This window comes from Neoarius graeffei, chromosome 18 (assembly GCF_027579695.1).
Source record: "Neoarius graeffei isolate fNeoGra1 chromosome 18, fNeoGra1.pri, whole genome shotgun sequence".
Classification (NCBI taxonomy): domain Eukaryota; kingdom Metazoa; phylum Chordata; class Actinopteri; order Siluriformes; family Ariidae; genus Neoarius; species Neoarius graeffei.
Genome location: NC_083586.1, coordinates 60882356 through 60898523, shown reverse-complemented (window position 1 = coordinate 60898523; position 16168 = coordinate 60882356). Strand labels below are relative to the sequence as shown.

The 16168-nt window shown below is 42.1% G+C and overlaps 1 protein-coding gene across 4 annotated transcripts in view; it reads left to right on the top strand.

The window, feature by feature from the left end:
• The window catches only part of LOC132866383 (uncharacterized), a 32069-nt gene extending 18607 nt beyond the window's left edge, over positions 1-13462 (top strand). For 3 of the 4 annotated variants that reach the window (XM_060899138.1, XM_060899140.1, XM_060899137.1), the window contains exons 4-10: positions 2329-2508; positions 4022-4072; positions 4588-4644; positions 9428-10476; positions 10630-10785; positions 12789-12884; positions 13111-13462. In XM_060899138.1, coding sequence (XP_060755121.1) covers positions 9436-10476; positions 10630-10785; positions 12789-12884; positions 13111-13431 — 1614 coding nt within the window. In that variant the 5' untranslated portion in view covers positions 2329-2508; positions 4022-4072; positions 4588-4644; positions 9428-9435 and the 3' untranslated portion in view covers positions 13432-13462. The remainder of the gene's footprint in view (positions 1-2328; positions 2509-4021; positions 4073-4587; positions 4645-9427; positions 10477-10629; positions 10786-12788; positions 12885-13110) is intronic. The other variant, XM_060899139.1, reaches the window with a different exon arrangement.
• The last annotated feature ends 2706 nt before the right edge of the window (positions 13463-16168 follow it).

The following is a 16168-nucleotide window of genomic DNA, read 5'->3' as shown; positions in this document are numbered from 1 at the left end:
AAGATCGCGCGACTCTAGAGTTTACCTTTGCCAAGGGTAAGAAAGAAAATCGCGCTGAGTGATGGATCTTGCAAGAAAGAAGACGTCTTTTTGGGGTGGAGAGCGCCTCTTTATACGTCCAGATTCATCGGAAGCCAGACGTGAGAGACAAAGATGGAAGCGTTGTCCCATTGTTTTATGTTTCCTTGTATGATGACGTAGATGATCCCGCCCACGCGTGACGTAAGTCACACGGAAGTGGACTGGGAATTGTAGTTCTGACACAAGATGGCGGCATGATACCTACAGTCCCCCTTTTGGTCTCAGGGGTATGACGGAGTCGTAGCACTGAGAGCACCGTATCGTATCATCGCCGTGTCCATAGTCCTTGAGGTAGACTTGTCCTGTGCAGTTCATGGTGTCCTGCGAAGACTGTGTAAACTTGAGTTCCAGTAAGACAGTTGGAGACAGAGGCATTTTGGGCATATCACTATGGGCATTTTGGGCATATAATCATTATCTAACTAACTAGATCAAAACCACATCAAAAAAATTAAACATGGAACATGAAACATGTAGTGTTCAATTTCTTATGCATAAAAAAAAGAGAAGAAATGAAGGAAGGAAAGAAGTATTAGTGTTTGGGTTGGCAAACCTAATCTTCTGGGAAGGTGATAGCAGTGGGGGGTCTGGCTAGAAAGCGTGCGCTACTGCGGCTAGCTGTCGGGGACACAGGCCATCTTATCTAGCTAGGTGTGTAGTGTTATGTATGGGTTGCCTGGGCAGACCCAGTGGATGTCTTTCGTGAAGGTGCACATCTCTAAGTTTTGTGGATTCACAAAAGTGAGGATAGCACTGCCAAGACTATATGCCAGGTGTATTTGCGATGAATACACACTAGTAATAATAGCGGATTTTAGTATTTTATCTACCATGTTATACTGAAGGGTTACTTCATTGGGTTGGTGAAGTCTGACCGGGAATGTTAGTGTACGCTTATGGTTGAGTGATGTGTACAAGCTAGGTGGACATGATGGGCCTAGCTGTCGTCCACCCCCTTTTGGAGTGAGGACTGTTCAAAAGGTTGGGTTCGATTATATCGATATGAAAGCGTTTGATTAGGCCTAGATGTCCTAATGTGATACGCGACGGGGAACGGTTTTCCCACAATCGAAAGGTCTCGACCAGGGTGGTAGGAACTTCTCTGAGATTCGGGCGTAGTAGGCTTTGTGTCCTACTCTCGAATCGGGATTCTTTTGGGCACCTGTAAAGGTTGACTGTAGGTGGCGTCGTAGGTCAGCGACATGTTAATGTGCGGTGTATGCAATCGCGACGCTCATGGCCTCTGGTTTGTATAGGAGATGCGGGGGAAGAACCGACTCTCGCCCAGTCATCATCCCAAAGGGTGTGACTTCAATGGCGCAATGAGGGGTGGACCGAATGGCCCTTAGCACCAAGGGAAGTTTCACGTCCCAAATTTTACCATGGTTTGTGATATACTCTCGCAGCATGCTCACAATGGCTTGAATGGCTCGTTCAGCCTGACCAGAGAATTGAGGGTGGTACGCGATATTGAATTTCACCTCGACGCCTAACATGTTCCACAGCGCAGCCATTACACCAGCAGTGAAATGGGTGTCTGTGTCTGAGTCGATGGATAGAGGGAGATTTTTGCCACTAGGGGGAGTCGCAATGTCGGGTGTTTCGACATCGAACTCGGTGTGCAAAGACATGAACTGAGGTTCATACGAAATTTGATCTCGCGTGGCGCTTGGTTGATCAGTGTTCGCACTAATCCCATCGCAACTAGTTTGTGCATGTTTTGTGGGATCCAACGACTGTGGGGTTTTGTTTTGTGTGAAGTTGACCAAGTTTATGTCAAAGGGCTTGGTTGGGATTGGGTCGCCTTGTGAGAGCCGTGTGTCTGAGAGATGGTGGTGAAGACTTTAGCGCACATGGGAGGTGCGTCTTGTGTGTTTGCCTTCGCCACCAGGGGGGCCCTACATCCTGACCCTCGCCTGCTGTTTCAGAGGGATCTCCTCCCCCTTTCACGAGATATACCCGTGGTTCCTGGCCTAGTCATGCCAGCAAATAGCTTTTTGCCATTTTTCTTGGGCTCTTTTGTTTTCTCTGTTGAGGGGTCTGACGTCTCCTGCACTGAAAAAAATGATTCTGACCCCTTGTAAATATCACATGTTTTTGTCAGGTTTAATTTAATTTATTTTGATGTATAATTGAATCCACATATATTTTTTAGGTAACAGCTATTAAGACTCAACTGATTCTGACCCCTTGTAAATGTCACATGTTTTTATCTATTGAATCCCACTTGTGTTTATTGGGTAACAGATTCGTGCATGCGTGTTAACGTCAAAGGCGCGTGCTCAACTCCAGTAGAAATGCAGTGCGCATGTGCATTTTCTCATCCACCTGCGGACCGCGTGAGAAGAGTTTGATAGATCCTTCTAAATGTAGCTGTGCCTTCTGACTTAACTTCGAATTCGTCGGTTGGATTTCTTCACGTTTTTGGTAAGGAAACAATTCATGTGTTTTACATTTTGCTTGAATTAGATAAGATGTGTGTTTAACATCCTTTGGCTAAAGGAGATGTGAGAACAGCGAGGCGAAAAACTTCTTAACCTGTTGGCTAAGCCAGTAACATGAAAGAGCTAGCCTGCTAACGAAAAGTTTCTTGTGCGTCAATGTTCGTAACTCTCCTGTTTCGAAAGTAAATTAGGTTTTATAAATCGATGAAAACGTTTCGTAGGCCTACGAGGCCGAGTTCCAGTAGCGATAGCTTTGTTAATAACAATATTCAACAAGGCGGATCACCGTCTAATCGGCCACTCTGGCAATTAACTGAAGAATCCTGAAGTGTATAATGTGCAAATCAAGCTTTTCTTTGCATGCATGCGGCCTGCTGTTGCATTTTACTCGTGTCTGCTCTTGCATTTCTTTTAAAATGCGTTTTACTCGTGTTACTCGTAAACGTGTTACTCGTTTTACTTGTGTGAAATGCAAGAGCACGCGCGAGTAAGGATGCATGCATGCAAATTGCAAAGACACAATGCAAGATCTGGCGCGAGTAAGGAGGCACGATGCATGCAAAAAAACAGTGCAAGAGCAGGCGCGAGTAAGGACTTATGCATGCATTGAGAGGATTGGCTTTTATTTGGATGCTCTACATTTAAGAATTATTATTCATTTGGTCATTATTAACAAAGGCATCGCCAGCCTAACGTCTCTTCAAACTCTCTTTTTTTTTTCTCTATCTAGTTTATTTGCCAGGGTTAAACTGAGACATTTAAGAAATTCTGAAATTCTTTAGCATTACAGGCAAACATGGTAAGTTTGGGCAAGGCCATCTTAAGTGCATATTCTTGTTGCCCATGTGTTTTAAAGGTAGACTATGTAACATATTTACTGGTTTATTTTCAGAATTCGTGCTGCTCATTCACAAATGAGTACTTACCACCACCATCAAATTCTAAGTATTATGACTGGGAAAATGACACTTTTCATACATGAAAAGCTGGCTCTTCATGTCTGCCATTTTGCTTTTCCAGTAATATACATTTTTAGCTGCAAAACATCTTGTATTTTGGTCATACTAGTAAATTAGTTTATTACTTCATGTTCATGAGAAGATCTAATTTGGGAATGGGCAGCACAGTTGCAATGAGCAGCACAGCTGCAATACCTACTCTGACCACAATCCTACATGGTGCACCTACAAGACTTGTCATGCTCGCTTTCACTTGTTGAGGATCACAAAAATGCCTTGGAGTCAGATGTCACCCACTATATGTTCCCATCATGTATGTAGCTTTGGTGTAATTAATTTGAAGGACTATGTGGAGACGCCTACTCCAGTCACACAATTAATACATACATTAGATGTTTGAGGACAGCATGTACATGACAGACTACCTGTCTCTTTTGTGAAATGTTTTAAAGTGAATTTACGGTTTTATTACTTTTCGGGTATGGGGTAGAACTTCACTATTCCTGACTGATTTATTTGCTTGTGTATCCCATACAGTTTGGTTTGGCAGTCTGGCCTGTCATAGTCTGTCCATATTCCTGTCTGGCTGTAAGTATGGTTTCTACCTAAGCTTTGTCAACAGGGCACCTGCACTTAACATGAGTGCTTCACCTTTTTATGTACACCATATTACCAAAAAATATTAGCTTACCTGCCTGGTCAAAATTTCTATAGACACTTCCCAAACTTGTGGACAGCCTTCACAGAGGAGTTGAAATTGTAATAGCTGCAAAAGCTATGGCATCATATTGAACCCTATGGGGTTTGGAATGGGATGGCACTTAAGTTCATGTGTGAGTCAAGGCAGGTTAGCAAATACTTTGGCAATATAGTGTATGAAAGTCATCATGAATACTTAGGAACAATCGTGGGAATTACTCATACAAAGGTTAGCATTTGTGAGTGGGCACCATATATTACTACTAAGAAAATGGCACACTAACTTTTAATATGAACAATTTTGCCTGCAGATCAAAGTCTGGAGTGACTTGTAATCACTTATCAGGGACGTCACACTTGCAGCATATAATAATTTAATTTTTTTGTTTGTCTTTTTCCTTCAGGACATCCTCATCTGACTGGTGAACGTAAATTATCATCATCGGGAGAGACTTGCTTCGGTATGTCTATTCAACAGACAAACTTTTTACGTTATGCTATGCACGTGTCAGCTGTACAGTGTCATCTGTCATTATTTAGGAGTAACCAAGGTTGTTCGTCATTTGGGGGTTAATCTCTTTATAGGACCATTATGGCAGTGCTTATTCGAGTTGTTCACTGTAGGGCTTTATGAAAGTGAAGTTGAAATGGATGTACTTATCCCTTAAAAGTTTGAAAGTCTAAGTAATGTTTTCTTTTTCCCCCCTTTCCTCTCTGTTTGTCTAGTTCATGTGGCAGTGTAAAGACTGTGGCATTGAAGTGTCTCGGAAATCAGAAATTCTTAAACATTACAGAATCTCACACGGCCATTTGGGGCGAGGTCATTGTTTTAAGTGTGTTTATTCTGATTGCCCGTGCACTTTTAAAGACCTGGAATGCACTTCGTACACACTTGTCGAGAATTCACACCACAGTAGGGGAATCAAACGTAGTTAGGCCTATTACATTTTCCTGTAATTTATGTGGCTCTGGTGAACTTGGAACAGAACGTGATTATTTTTTGCATATTGGCCAACATCTGAGAAACAATGAAACGGTTACTTGTATGTTTAAAGGGTGTGAATACAAAACCAATGTATACTGCACATTTAAGTCTCACAGATTTCGCAAGCACAATCCACATTCTTTTGTAGATTATAAAGATGGCATTGTAAAAGGAATCGTTGAAGCTGAAACTAGAGAGCCAGGTGTTTCAAACAGGGAAGAGTTGTGTTTTGACGGTCAGACTGATGTTCATTCAGACTCATCAAAGGATAATTCGGAGATAATAGAACAAAGAGTTGCAAGAGTGTTATTAAAGCTTGAAAATATTTTTCAAGTACCAAGTGCTGCAGTTGATGAATTACTGGAAGAATTTCAATATTTGTTGAACAAAGCATCTTTACATAATACAAGAAATGTGTTGCATGAAACACTGAACCGTTACAAGCTGCAAGTTGACCAGTCAATCATTTATGAACTTGCATCTGCTCTTTGTTCATCTAATCCTGTATACAAGTCAATTGGTGAAGGTTGTCCTTTGTCAACATCCTTCAAGCGCAAACAATACTACAAAGACAATTTTAAAGTTGTGGAACCAATTGAATATACCTTGGACGCTAAGGGTAAAAGAACACTGCAGTATGTTCCAATATTGAACTTTTTACAGCAGCTGTTCACTGACTGTCACATTCTTAACCAAGCATTAGATAGCCATCTCTTATCAGGTAGCGGAGAAGGGGTATTCAAGTCTTTTCGTGATGGTGCTTTTTATAAGCATAATCATTTTTTGTCAGGAGGTGAGTTGCGAGTGTTATTGAATTTATATGTAGATGATTATGAAATCTGTAATCCGCTTGGCACGTCGCGCAAAAAGCACAAGATCTGTGCTGTTTATTGGAATCTCAGTAATTTACCTCCAGGTAGCCATTCCTCGTTGACTTCAATTTATTTGGCCCTACTCTGCAGATCAGATGATGTGAAGGAATATGGCTATGAAAGGGTCCTACAGCCCTTGTTAAGGGATCTTGTGATTTTGGAAAGCCAGGGTATTTTTATTGCAAATCTTGGAGAGTTTGTGAAGGGTACAATTCAGTGTGTCATAGCCGACAATTTGGGAGCACACAGTATTGCTGGATTTATTGAGAGTTTTGCAGGTGAATACATTTGCCGGTTTTGTGTGGCACACAAGTCAGAAATTCAGGAGAAAGAAGTGAGTTCAGGTGCATTTACTCTTCGAAGCAAAGTAACACATGAGACGCATGTGAAGTCCGCACAGGACAGTGGAAATCCATGTTACGGTGTTAAAAGGGGCTGTGTTTTCTCTGCACATCTTTCTCATTTTGATGTCTGTACTGGGTACCCTCCAGATCTTGCTCATGATGTCTTTGAAGGCATAGTACCAGTTGAGTTGGCACACTGTCTCAGCCTGTTCATTTCAAAGAAATATTTCACTCTTGACAAGCTTAATGAGTTGATTCTGAATTTTCCCTACAAGTGGACAGACAAGAGTAGCCGTCCCCATGGTATCCCAAGGACCTTCACACTGAAGAAAAGCATTGGTGGAAATGCCCATGAAAATTGGAGTCTTTTGAGGTTTCTCCCATTTGTGGTTGGACATTTGGTGCCATCAGATGAGCCAGCCTGGCAGGTCATTTTGGATCTTAAAGACATTGTCGAACTAATTGTTGCATCAGTGCACACAACACAATCCATTGCTTTCCTTGAGGCCAAGATTTGTGAACATAGAAATAGATTACGAGAGGTGTTTCCGGATGTAAGGCTGCTGCCAAAGCATCATTTTGTGGAGCATTATCCACAGATGATAAAATGTTTTGGTCCACTCGTTGGGATGTGGACGTTGAGGTTTGAAGCGAAGCATAGCTTTTTTAAGCAGGTGGTTCGTCACACACGTTGCTTCAAAAACATTCTCCTTTCCCTGGCAGTGAAGCATCAGTTTATGATTTCGTATCACTTGGATTCAATTGAAAGGTCTAATTTAACTGTTTCAAGTGTGTCCACTGTCCCTATTGAGATTTTGCATCAGGATGTACAGAAAGCATTGCAGCTAAAATATCCTGATATCACTCACATTCAGCTCACAAAGAATGCGTCTGTTAATGGGGTGAATTACAGGCAAGGTATGATTATGGTTCATGGCTCTGTTGATGGGTTGCCAAAGTTTGCAGAGGTGGTGCAGATGGTTGTTTTGGAGAAAAGCTTAAGCTTTATTGTTAAGGAGTTTGGTGCTTGGTATTGGGAGCATTTTAGGGCGTTTGAGTTGTGTCCTACATCTGAAATCTTCCTCATTCCACTTTGTGACATGTTAGACCAGTACCCCTTGGCAGATTACAGGGTTGCAGGCAGGCGAATGGTGACATTGAAAAGATTCATATCTATACAAGGTCAGATTGTTCTGTAAATTGTTCTGTTCGTGTTCCATGAAATAATACTCATACACTTCAAATGGTAACAAGAGGCTTTTTAATGTTTTTACTTATTATTTTGCTTTCAAATATACAGCAGAAAACCTCGTGCTACCATTTGTAATATGTTTCACAGCCCCTTCATTCAGAGCCTCCATTATAAATTTATTACCAAAGTGATGATGACAAAGTCTTCACCTTTCTGACGCTTTGATGTCATGGCAATATAATTATGAAATTGAACTTTTTCCAGCAAATTGGTTGAATTGCCAGCAAAGCCATCTGCATGAAAGGGCAATGGAAAACCATTAACAAATAAATTGTTCCTGTTTCACAGTTCATAGAAACAGACATCCTTAGAGTATGTAGGATTGTGTCTACAGTTGGCATTGCAACTCTGCTGCTCTCTTCATGAATATTTGTGAAGTAATTAAACTAATATTTACTGCTCTGGCCAAAACACAGTAATTTTGCAGCATAAAATGTCTTCAAAATGATGACATGGAGAAGATCTGCAATTTTCTCAGTCACAATAGCCATAGACACTTACAAATTGATCTGGGTGGAAAATACTAATGAAAACATGTGATTAAGCAGTATACATTCTGAAGTAAACTGCCAAAAGTATTGCATATTCTTTAAAGGTGCAGTGTGCGTTTTTACTAGTTCATTTCCAGAATTCATGCTGCCCTTTAACAAATGTTTACCACCACCACCAAATTCTATGTAGTCATTATAGCTGTAAAAATTGCACTTTTCATACATGATGAATGGGGATGTTCTCCATTGTCCACCATTACGAATTTTTAGAAATTGGCATTTTAGCTGGAAAACATACTGTATTTTGGTCATTCTACTAAAAATTAGTTTATTTACTAAATATTCGCAAAAAGACCAAATGTGGCAGTGGGGAGCCTAAGTCTCCACCCGTTCTGGACGGCTCATGGGGCCGAGGAAGTTAAAATTTGACCGGGCTGACCAAACTTATTTTCCAATCCACACTGCTTTCCCACCTTGATCACACATGCTGTACCTCAGAATTAATGATGACCAATGGTGTGATTGTCCACTTTACCTGTCAAGTTTTTTTTTTTGAGCTGTGTGTGCGCAAAGCTACATAATTATTTGTACTACACAAGAGAAGGTGTATGTCTGATGTGCAGCCACTTACATGCAGCCATGTAAGTTCACTATTTTTGACATAAGGCCCTGTTTTTAGGTAGTCTGGGATGAAATAAGGTGGTTCTGATCAAAATTTGGGCATTTGCTGCTGAACCGAGCATTTTAGGTATCTGTGGTACTCCCCCACCCCAGAACAGTACCACAGAAACCTAAAATGCTCAGCTCAGCAGCCATCGTTCAAATTTTGATTAGAACCACCTTATTTCATCCCAGACTACCTAAAAACAGGGCTTCATGTCAAAAATGATGGACTTGTTCTGGCTGCACGTCTTTAGCCTCGGTTCATGTCAATGACCTGAGGCGCATGTTGTCATTACATTTCTCGCACAAAAACTAAAATAACGTTTCTTGCCAGCTAAAAATGTGGTCTTCCTATGCCAATCCACATATGTTTATTTCGCTGCCATCATATGTGAAATCCGGCCCAGATGTGAAACGGAATCAGAATTTAGCTTGACTCGCTCCATTCACTTCGATTCAAAACATTTTTGAGTTAAGGCCCCATAGACCGGAAGTAGAAGGGTGTGACTTCCCCATGGGCATCACATTTTAAATTAACAGTAGTTGCAATACCTACAATGGCCACACTCTTATACACTGCAACTTTAAGTAAGATTCTTGCATGATATTAATTACCTTTTTTTTGTCCTTTTTTCAGATTAAAATATGCAGATGCCAATGATGTTGAGGGTTGTTGTTGATGAGGGAGACTACCGTAGGCTTGAACTAGACCCAGTGCCAACAAATCTGACCAAGCTGTATGACACAATTCGACAAGCATTTGGGATATCTAGAGATTTTCGTATTCAATTCAAGGACCCAGTGTTCAATGATGAATATATGAACATTACTTCAATAATGGACCTACAGGACAGAAGTACAATTAAGTTGGTCTATATTGGTGATGTGTCCACTGCCTCATGGTCTCCAGGTCCCTCAACACACAATGTGCCCTCTACGTCATGGTCTCCAGTAGAACGAAGCAGTAGCCAAAGCGCTGCTAGTGTGTCCTCACAGTCATCAGACACAGATGACACGGTAATCCTATCTCATTCAGACTCAGAACTGAGAGAATGTCCATGGCCACGTGAATTCCCTATTCCGCGGTTTCCTTACAATGTGGAGTTACAGCTTCAACGCGGAAATGAGTGCTTCAGAGAAACTGGATCTCTGCTGAATATTACTCCAGGCCTCAAGACTGACATCATGGAGAAGCTAGCTGAGGAGATTTTTAGTTACACTGCATACCCAAGAAATAACCAATTTGACGATGTAGCAGCAGCACTCGTAAAAAAATTCCCCTGTTTGAAAGATCATTCTGCTTGTGGATACTACGCCTGGATGATTAGCCTCAAATATAAGATGGCAAATCACAGAACAAAAATGAGAGCGATTGGCTGTCCAGAAGTGACAATAAATTCTCTCAAAAACAAGTCTAAGGATGACTGTCTCCCAGCCAAAAACGTGAAGAAGGCCAGGAAGGCTGAAGTAAACTACTGTCCCTCAAACCCTGCTGGTGAAACTGATGAAAGCCTAGAAAAGCTCCGAGTTGAACTGCTCAATGATGTTGAGCAAAGGGACCGTACACAGCTGGTGAAAGAGAAGATGTCCAGAACCTTCGCTTTCAGAAGAAAGGAGGTGGTACACGGAACTCCATCTGCTGCTGAGTTCAAAGCCAGGTGGCCTGCACTTTTCTGTGCTGGTGAGGTAGGCACATGCTTTTTTAAATTTTATTTTTTATCGCCATTGTATTTGTTGGTATATAATCTTGGCTTTCACCTTTTTCGCCATTTTATTAATCTTATTGTATCAATGACTTAGCATGGTCCTTGTCTTCTTGATCTTTTTTGTGTACAACAGTTGCAGGCAGAGTTCCAACGCATCACAACATTGCCACTCATGTCTACTTTCATGGCAAAGCTGGACAGCTGTCTACCTCAGCTGACTTCTGTACTCCACAAAAAGGGAGGCATTCCTGGCCAGAAACTAGCCAAACATGTGACAGTCTTGACGGAAGTAAATTTATGTGTACTGTTCTATATTTATCATTAATCTAGTAGCATTACGTGGTGCCTACCCCCTTCTGTATATTTCTCTTTACCACGTCTCTCGATCCTGTACATCTTTCTACAAAGCAGCAGATTGTAAAGGTTGTCTCTTGGGAAAGTTGCATCTCACAATTGTGGCAAGTTTGTGGGTGATGTATGTCTTGCAAGGAGGGGAGGGGAGCATTTATGATCTTCCAAGCTGTGTTCGCAATATGCTGCAAGGCTCTGCTGTTGTCAGTGCAGCTCCCGCTCCGTTCAGTGATTCAGCTGGACAAGATGCTCTCAAAGGTCCCCCTGTCGGGGGTTATGGGTGGTGGGGCACTGGCGTGCTACAGGGTGCGTAGGAATGGGAGGCACTGCTGGGCTTTCATGCCCAGTAATGTGTTTGTGGTCCAGGAGAGAATCTGCTCACTGTACTCATTGTGCTGCTGTCTCCACAGCATCACCATCAATGTGATGAATTTTACCAGGTGGTTGGTACTGTAGGTTGCTTTGTGTTGCTTTGGTGTGTCAGCAGGGTGAAGAGCAGAGGGCTAGTGGTGCTCCTGTACTTAGCGTGACGGTGCTCTGGGGGTTGTTGCTGGCAAATACTGCTTATGGTCTCTTGCTGAGGAAGTCTAGTAGCCAGTGGCAGAGGAAGGTGTTGAGGCCATGCTTGTCCACTGCAGACACTGTTGGTATTATGGTGGTCAATGCTGAACTTTAGGCGATGAACAGCATTGAGTGGTTTTCCTCCAGCTGAGTGAGTGCAGGGTGAACAGCAGAACAGAGCATCCTATGTGAAGTGTCAGGCCCTGTTCGTGAACAGGAAGGTAATCGTTGAAACTGGAGGGGACGATGGCTTGATCCAGTGTGCTGCGTTAAAGCTGTCAGTGAATGTGTAGGAGCCATTTTTGTGTTTTGTAAAAATTTTGATTTAGTTGCTGGAACCTGTAAAGAAAAGCTTTTATGTTGGATATAGATACTTACCCGATGGATTCGGTTACCTGTCATGTTTTGTTTATCATCTTTATATACTTACCTCTTTTGTTTATACACTTACCTTGTTGAAATACTCCCCTCTTCTGTTTTATATACTTACCTTGTTTATATACTTACCTTATATATCTAGACCTAAGTCTCCCTGTCTTGCCATCCTACTTGTCAAGCGATTTGAATGGTACTGTGAACTCCTCCCTCCATGCACATTGGTAGTACGACTCACAGATTGCAATTAATGGGTACACTCGCAGGTGCATGGCAGACAAAGTGTGGGTAAGAGTTTTTTTGACAGCATAGTTTTGTGCTCTGTTTAGTTTTGTTTCTTTTGTTGGAAAAAATGGAAAGTCAACCGGACTGAACAATAAATGGACATCTTGTTTTATTTCACTCTACGTTTGTGCTTCATCTGGAATGCGCGTCTTAAGAAGTTTTCCTTGTAATATGCAAAAAAAACCTTCAGATCGCTCAGCAGAGGGGGTTTGCAGCTTCATCATGGCACAGGCTTGTATTCAGTAATAGGTTAGATGCCCTACCATAATCGTCGTGCACGTCAGCAGCCTGTGGACATCCCCTGATAGTCATAGCTTCTAGTTGTCCCGAGTAATTTTGTGTGCCTTACCTCATGAATGCACTTCATGCTAAGTTGTGGTGTCTGTGTCTTCTCCTTAATGTTTTTCGTTGTGGGTGGATTCACGCGGGCAGTAGCAGGACTGTTTCATGATCTGATAACCTAATTTGAGGGAGATGTGCTGCTTTCTAGGGTTCTTTGTGGGATATAAACCATGTCCAGTCTGTTTCCTTTTTTGAGCATTGTATTACTGAATATATGTATGTGTTTTCGGAGTACCATGTTGTGTGTATACTAGCCCCTTCAAGGTTATCACAGGTTGTAAATATTACATTGCAAGGTGTGTGTTTTTTTTTTTTTTCATTTATGTATTTGTTCTGTAAAATTTGATTTGGTTTACTAATTTTCATCCTTCTACACAGACTACCAGTCCCATTAGTCAGAAGAGGTCAGCTGCCTTGAAGTCGTTATGCATCTACTTGGGCGAGAAAGATGAAGATCTCATCCGGGAGTATATGGTAAGCCACTTTATTCATTGCCATCACATGCCGTCTTAAAGGGGTATACCACTATTTTAGGGCTAAATACGATTAAAATCGTTGTCCTGGGTTCAATGTCTAACAATACATTGCAATACATTTTTGTGTGTGTGTGTGTGTGTGTAATCAACTGGTAAAGTTTCATGGCGATATCTGCAAGTTTAGCCTATTCACCTGCAGTGTCTCGACTTTATCCCCCCCCCAGGACATCCAAGGACTTGATATCGAGAGGGAATTCCGCAAGCAACCCATGGGCATCTACCTTATCTGCAAAGACGGGGGAGATGCTGGAGACCACGAAGATATTGGGATCCATGTGGAGGGCACTATTGTCCTCGACAACATTGCCAGTGAAGCACAGGCCTGTGTTTTCATGTTTGCAATAATATATGTCATGAACATGGCATATCCACGTGAGCTCAGGTACTTTTATGAGTTTGTCCAGAAAGTGCTCATGGAGATGGATCGGGAGCGAGTCTCCCCAAGAGTTTATGGACTAAAAAACAAATTGGATGCTGCACTGTAAGGTTTTTTTTTTTTTTTTTGGGGGGGGGGGGATTTCAATTGCAGAGTTTCAGTTCAAGTTTAGAGATACTTTGAGGGACTTTTTTATTTATTTATTTTTTATTATTATTACTATGGGGAACATTTCAGTTCAGAGTGCCCTCTCCACTGGGACTACAATGTACACACAAGCCTTGCTGACCCTGCCTGGTTCATCCCAACACAGGCCTGACCCGCACTGAAGAAAACGGGGTAAAAATACAGTACAGTCCCATTTCCCCCAGATTGCTGCACAGCTGTGTAGGAGAGTGTAGACATACAGGGAAGAGAGAGAGAGACGGTAGAGAGAGAGGAAGAGAGGGATAAAGTAAGTAGGGAGAGATGGAGTGAGTGAGTGAGTGAGTGGCAGAGTGTGAGGGAGAAAGTGTAAGTAAGTAGGGAGTGAGAGCGATGGGAAGTGGGAGAAAGTAAGTAGGGAGAGAGAGTCAGGAGAGCTGTGAGGGGATGTTCAGAATGGAAGACGGGGCAAACGAGTCAAAGGAAAAAAGAGGAGCACAGTTCAGCACTTAAAGTTGATGTCAAGTTGTCATAGATCAAGATGTCAATCATGCTCCAGTGTTTTGTTTTTTAATATGGAGGTTTTTGTCACAAAAGTGAAATATCTTGGAAACAAAGTGATTGTTTTAGAGAAAGATTGGATGTTCTTGATGTGTTTTTCCCCCCCAAGAGAAAATAAAGTTAACATTGCCAGTACTTGGTTTGTTTTGTTGGTTACATTTATTAAAGGTTAATCGCAGATTACATTTATTGAAGGTTAATCGCAGGAATGTTTTAAAGGTAGTTCCTAACAATTCAAACATCCCTTTGCAATATTATCGTGGCTTTTACTTTTCATTATTGTATTGCTTCCAACTGCATATGGATATTGGCAGGGCTCGCACACCTTAAACATAATTAATTGGCAGGGGGAGCTTTTCAATCCATCGCTTTCATTTTGCAGAATAAGTGTTACACTGCTTCTTTACCATTTCATCACTTTATTTTGGCTTACGGACTCAGCAAGTCAGAATAAAGTGGTTAAATGGTAAAGACGCAGTGTTGCGGTCTTCCTTTCCAAACTGAATTGGGCGTTAAACCATTGTATTGTTTGGAATATACACAATTGCATGTGGTATACAATAAATAAATGTAATTAAAGCCATATAAGTAAATTCTATTAAAAAAAATTAAATATACACAAATGCTTTTGATTTGTATAGAATAAATAAGAAATTTAATTAAAGCCATGCAAATCAATATAAGTAAATTTTATTTAAAAACTTGGGTAAATGTTGTTGAAAAAAATTGCCTGCAATTACATAAAAAATATAAGTAAATTCAATTTAATAAATATAATCATACTTTACTGGAAAAATATTTCTGGATTTAGATGATTGGAGTTTGTGCGACCTGTTGACATAAGGAAATTAATTAAATCCAAAGAGCCATTTTTTTCAGTGTGTAACAGTTCTTTAATCTCAGCCAACTGGGCTTTTAAAGAGTCCAGCTCTGAGTGGAACTCACCAGGTTGGTCTGAGTCACTGTGTTGGTCGTCTCTACCCTTGCGTTTAGAGCTACGGTCGGAACGCTTCTGCCGTTTCTGGTCAGAGCGGGGATGACGGTTTTGCTGCCAACCGTTTTGTTCCCTACGACCCTTTTCATGTGATGGGCAATTGCCATAGTCACTGTGGACTCGCCCTCGGTCCCTCCTGGCCTTACCTTGTCGATTTTTCCACTCACCCTTGTGATGGCTCAGCAAGGATCGGGCTGGACCGGAATTTTTCCAGGTGGGTCCCCCTTTTGGAGCTTCACCTCCTTCTAAGGTTAGCGGGGGCCCATTTGCATCCTGGAGCCTAAGGACTCTGGGGTCATCATCATTTCCGTTTGCGGTTTTGACGATGGTCTCCCAGGTCATTTGGGCTAGTCGCCTAATTTCGCTCATCGAATAGCGACCTTGTCGACACGTCAGTGTGACATGGGTCCGCACGCTTGGGTGGAGGTTATGTAAGAAGAGAGATATGAAACCTCTATCTTCTTCCAACCCTGGTGCGCTACTACCTTGGAAATAGGCAGTACGTAGCCATCTGTAATATTCACGAGGCGCCTCAGACCGTTTTTGTTTGATTTGTAATGCACACAATATCGCGGAGGTTTCGTCCGTGTATGGTGCATATTCTTCCCTCATGTAATTGCGAAGTTTCGAATAACTATCGCGAATGTTTGGGGGTAGTGTCTCTAAAAAGGCACGAACGCTACTACTGGAGGTCTTCCAGATTAGTCTAAGTTTTTCACGTGTTGTGGCGTTCGGCAGGTCCATCAGGCATCGGTCAATTCCTCGTAAATAATCATTTATGTTAGTTCTTTGATTGTCGGGATCGAATTGTTCGATATCTTGGGCAAGTAGGTCAATTTGCCGTAGGCGGAGGGCTTGGTGCGCGTCCTTACGCGACTCCTTTTGCTCTCCTGAGTACTCACTGTCTGAGCTACTCTGGAATCGCTCCCGCTTCGCACGAGATGCGTGGTCTGATTCATCTGGAGATGGATCAGGGAAACTGAACCGCACTGACCTAGGTGTGCTACAGGCCTGGGCTCGGGATGAGCGCAGGGCGGCTCCATCCTGGCTAGACGACGGAGTCGAGTAGCGAGTTGATGGAGTTTGGTGGGATATCTGGTTCTCGACCAGATCATTTACGGTGTCCGGTTCGGACGCCTCTTCCCGC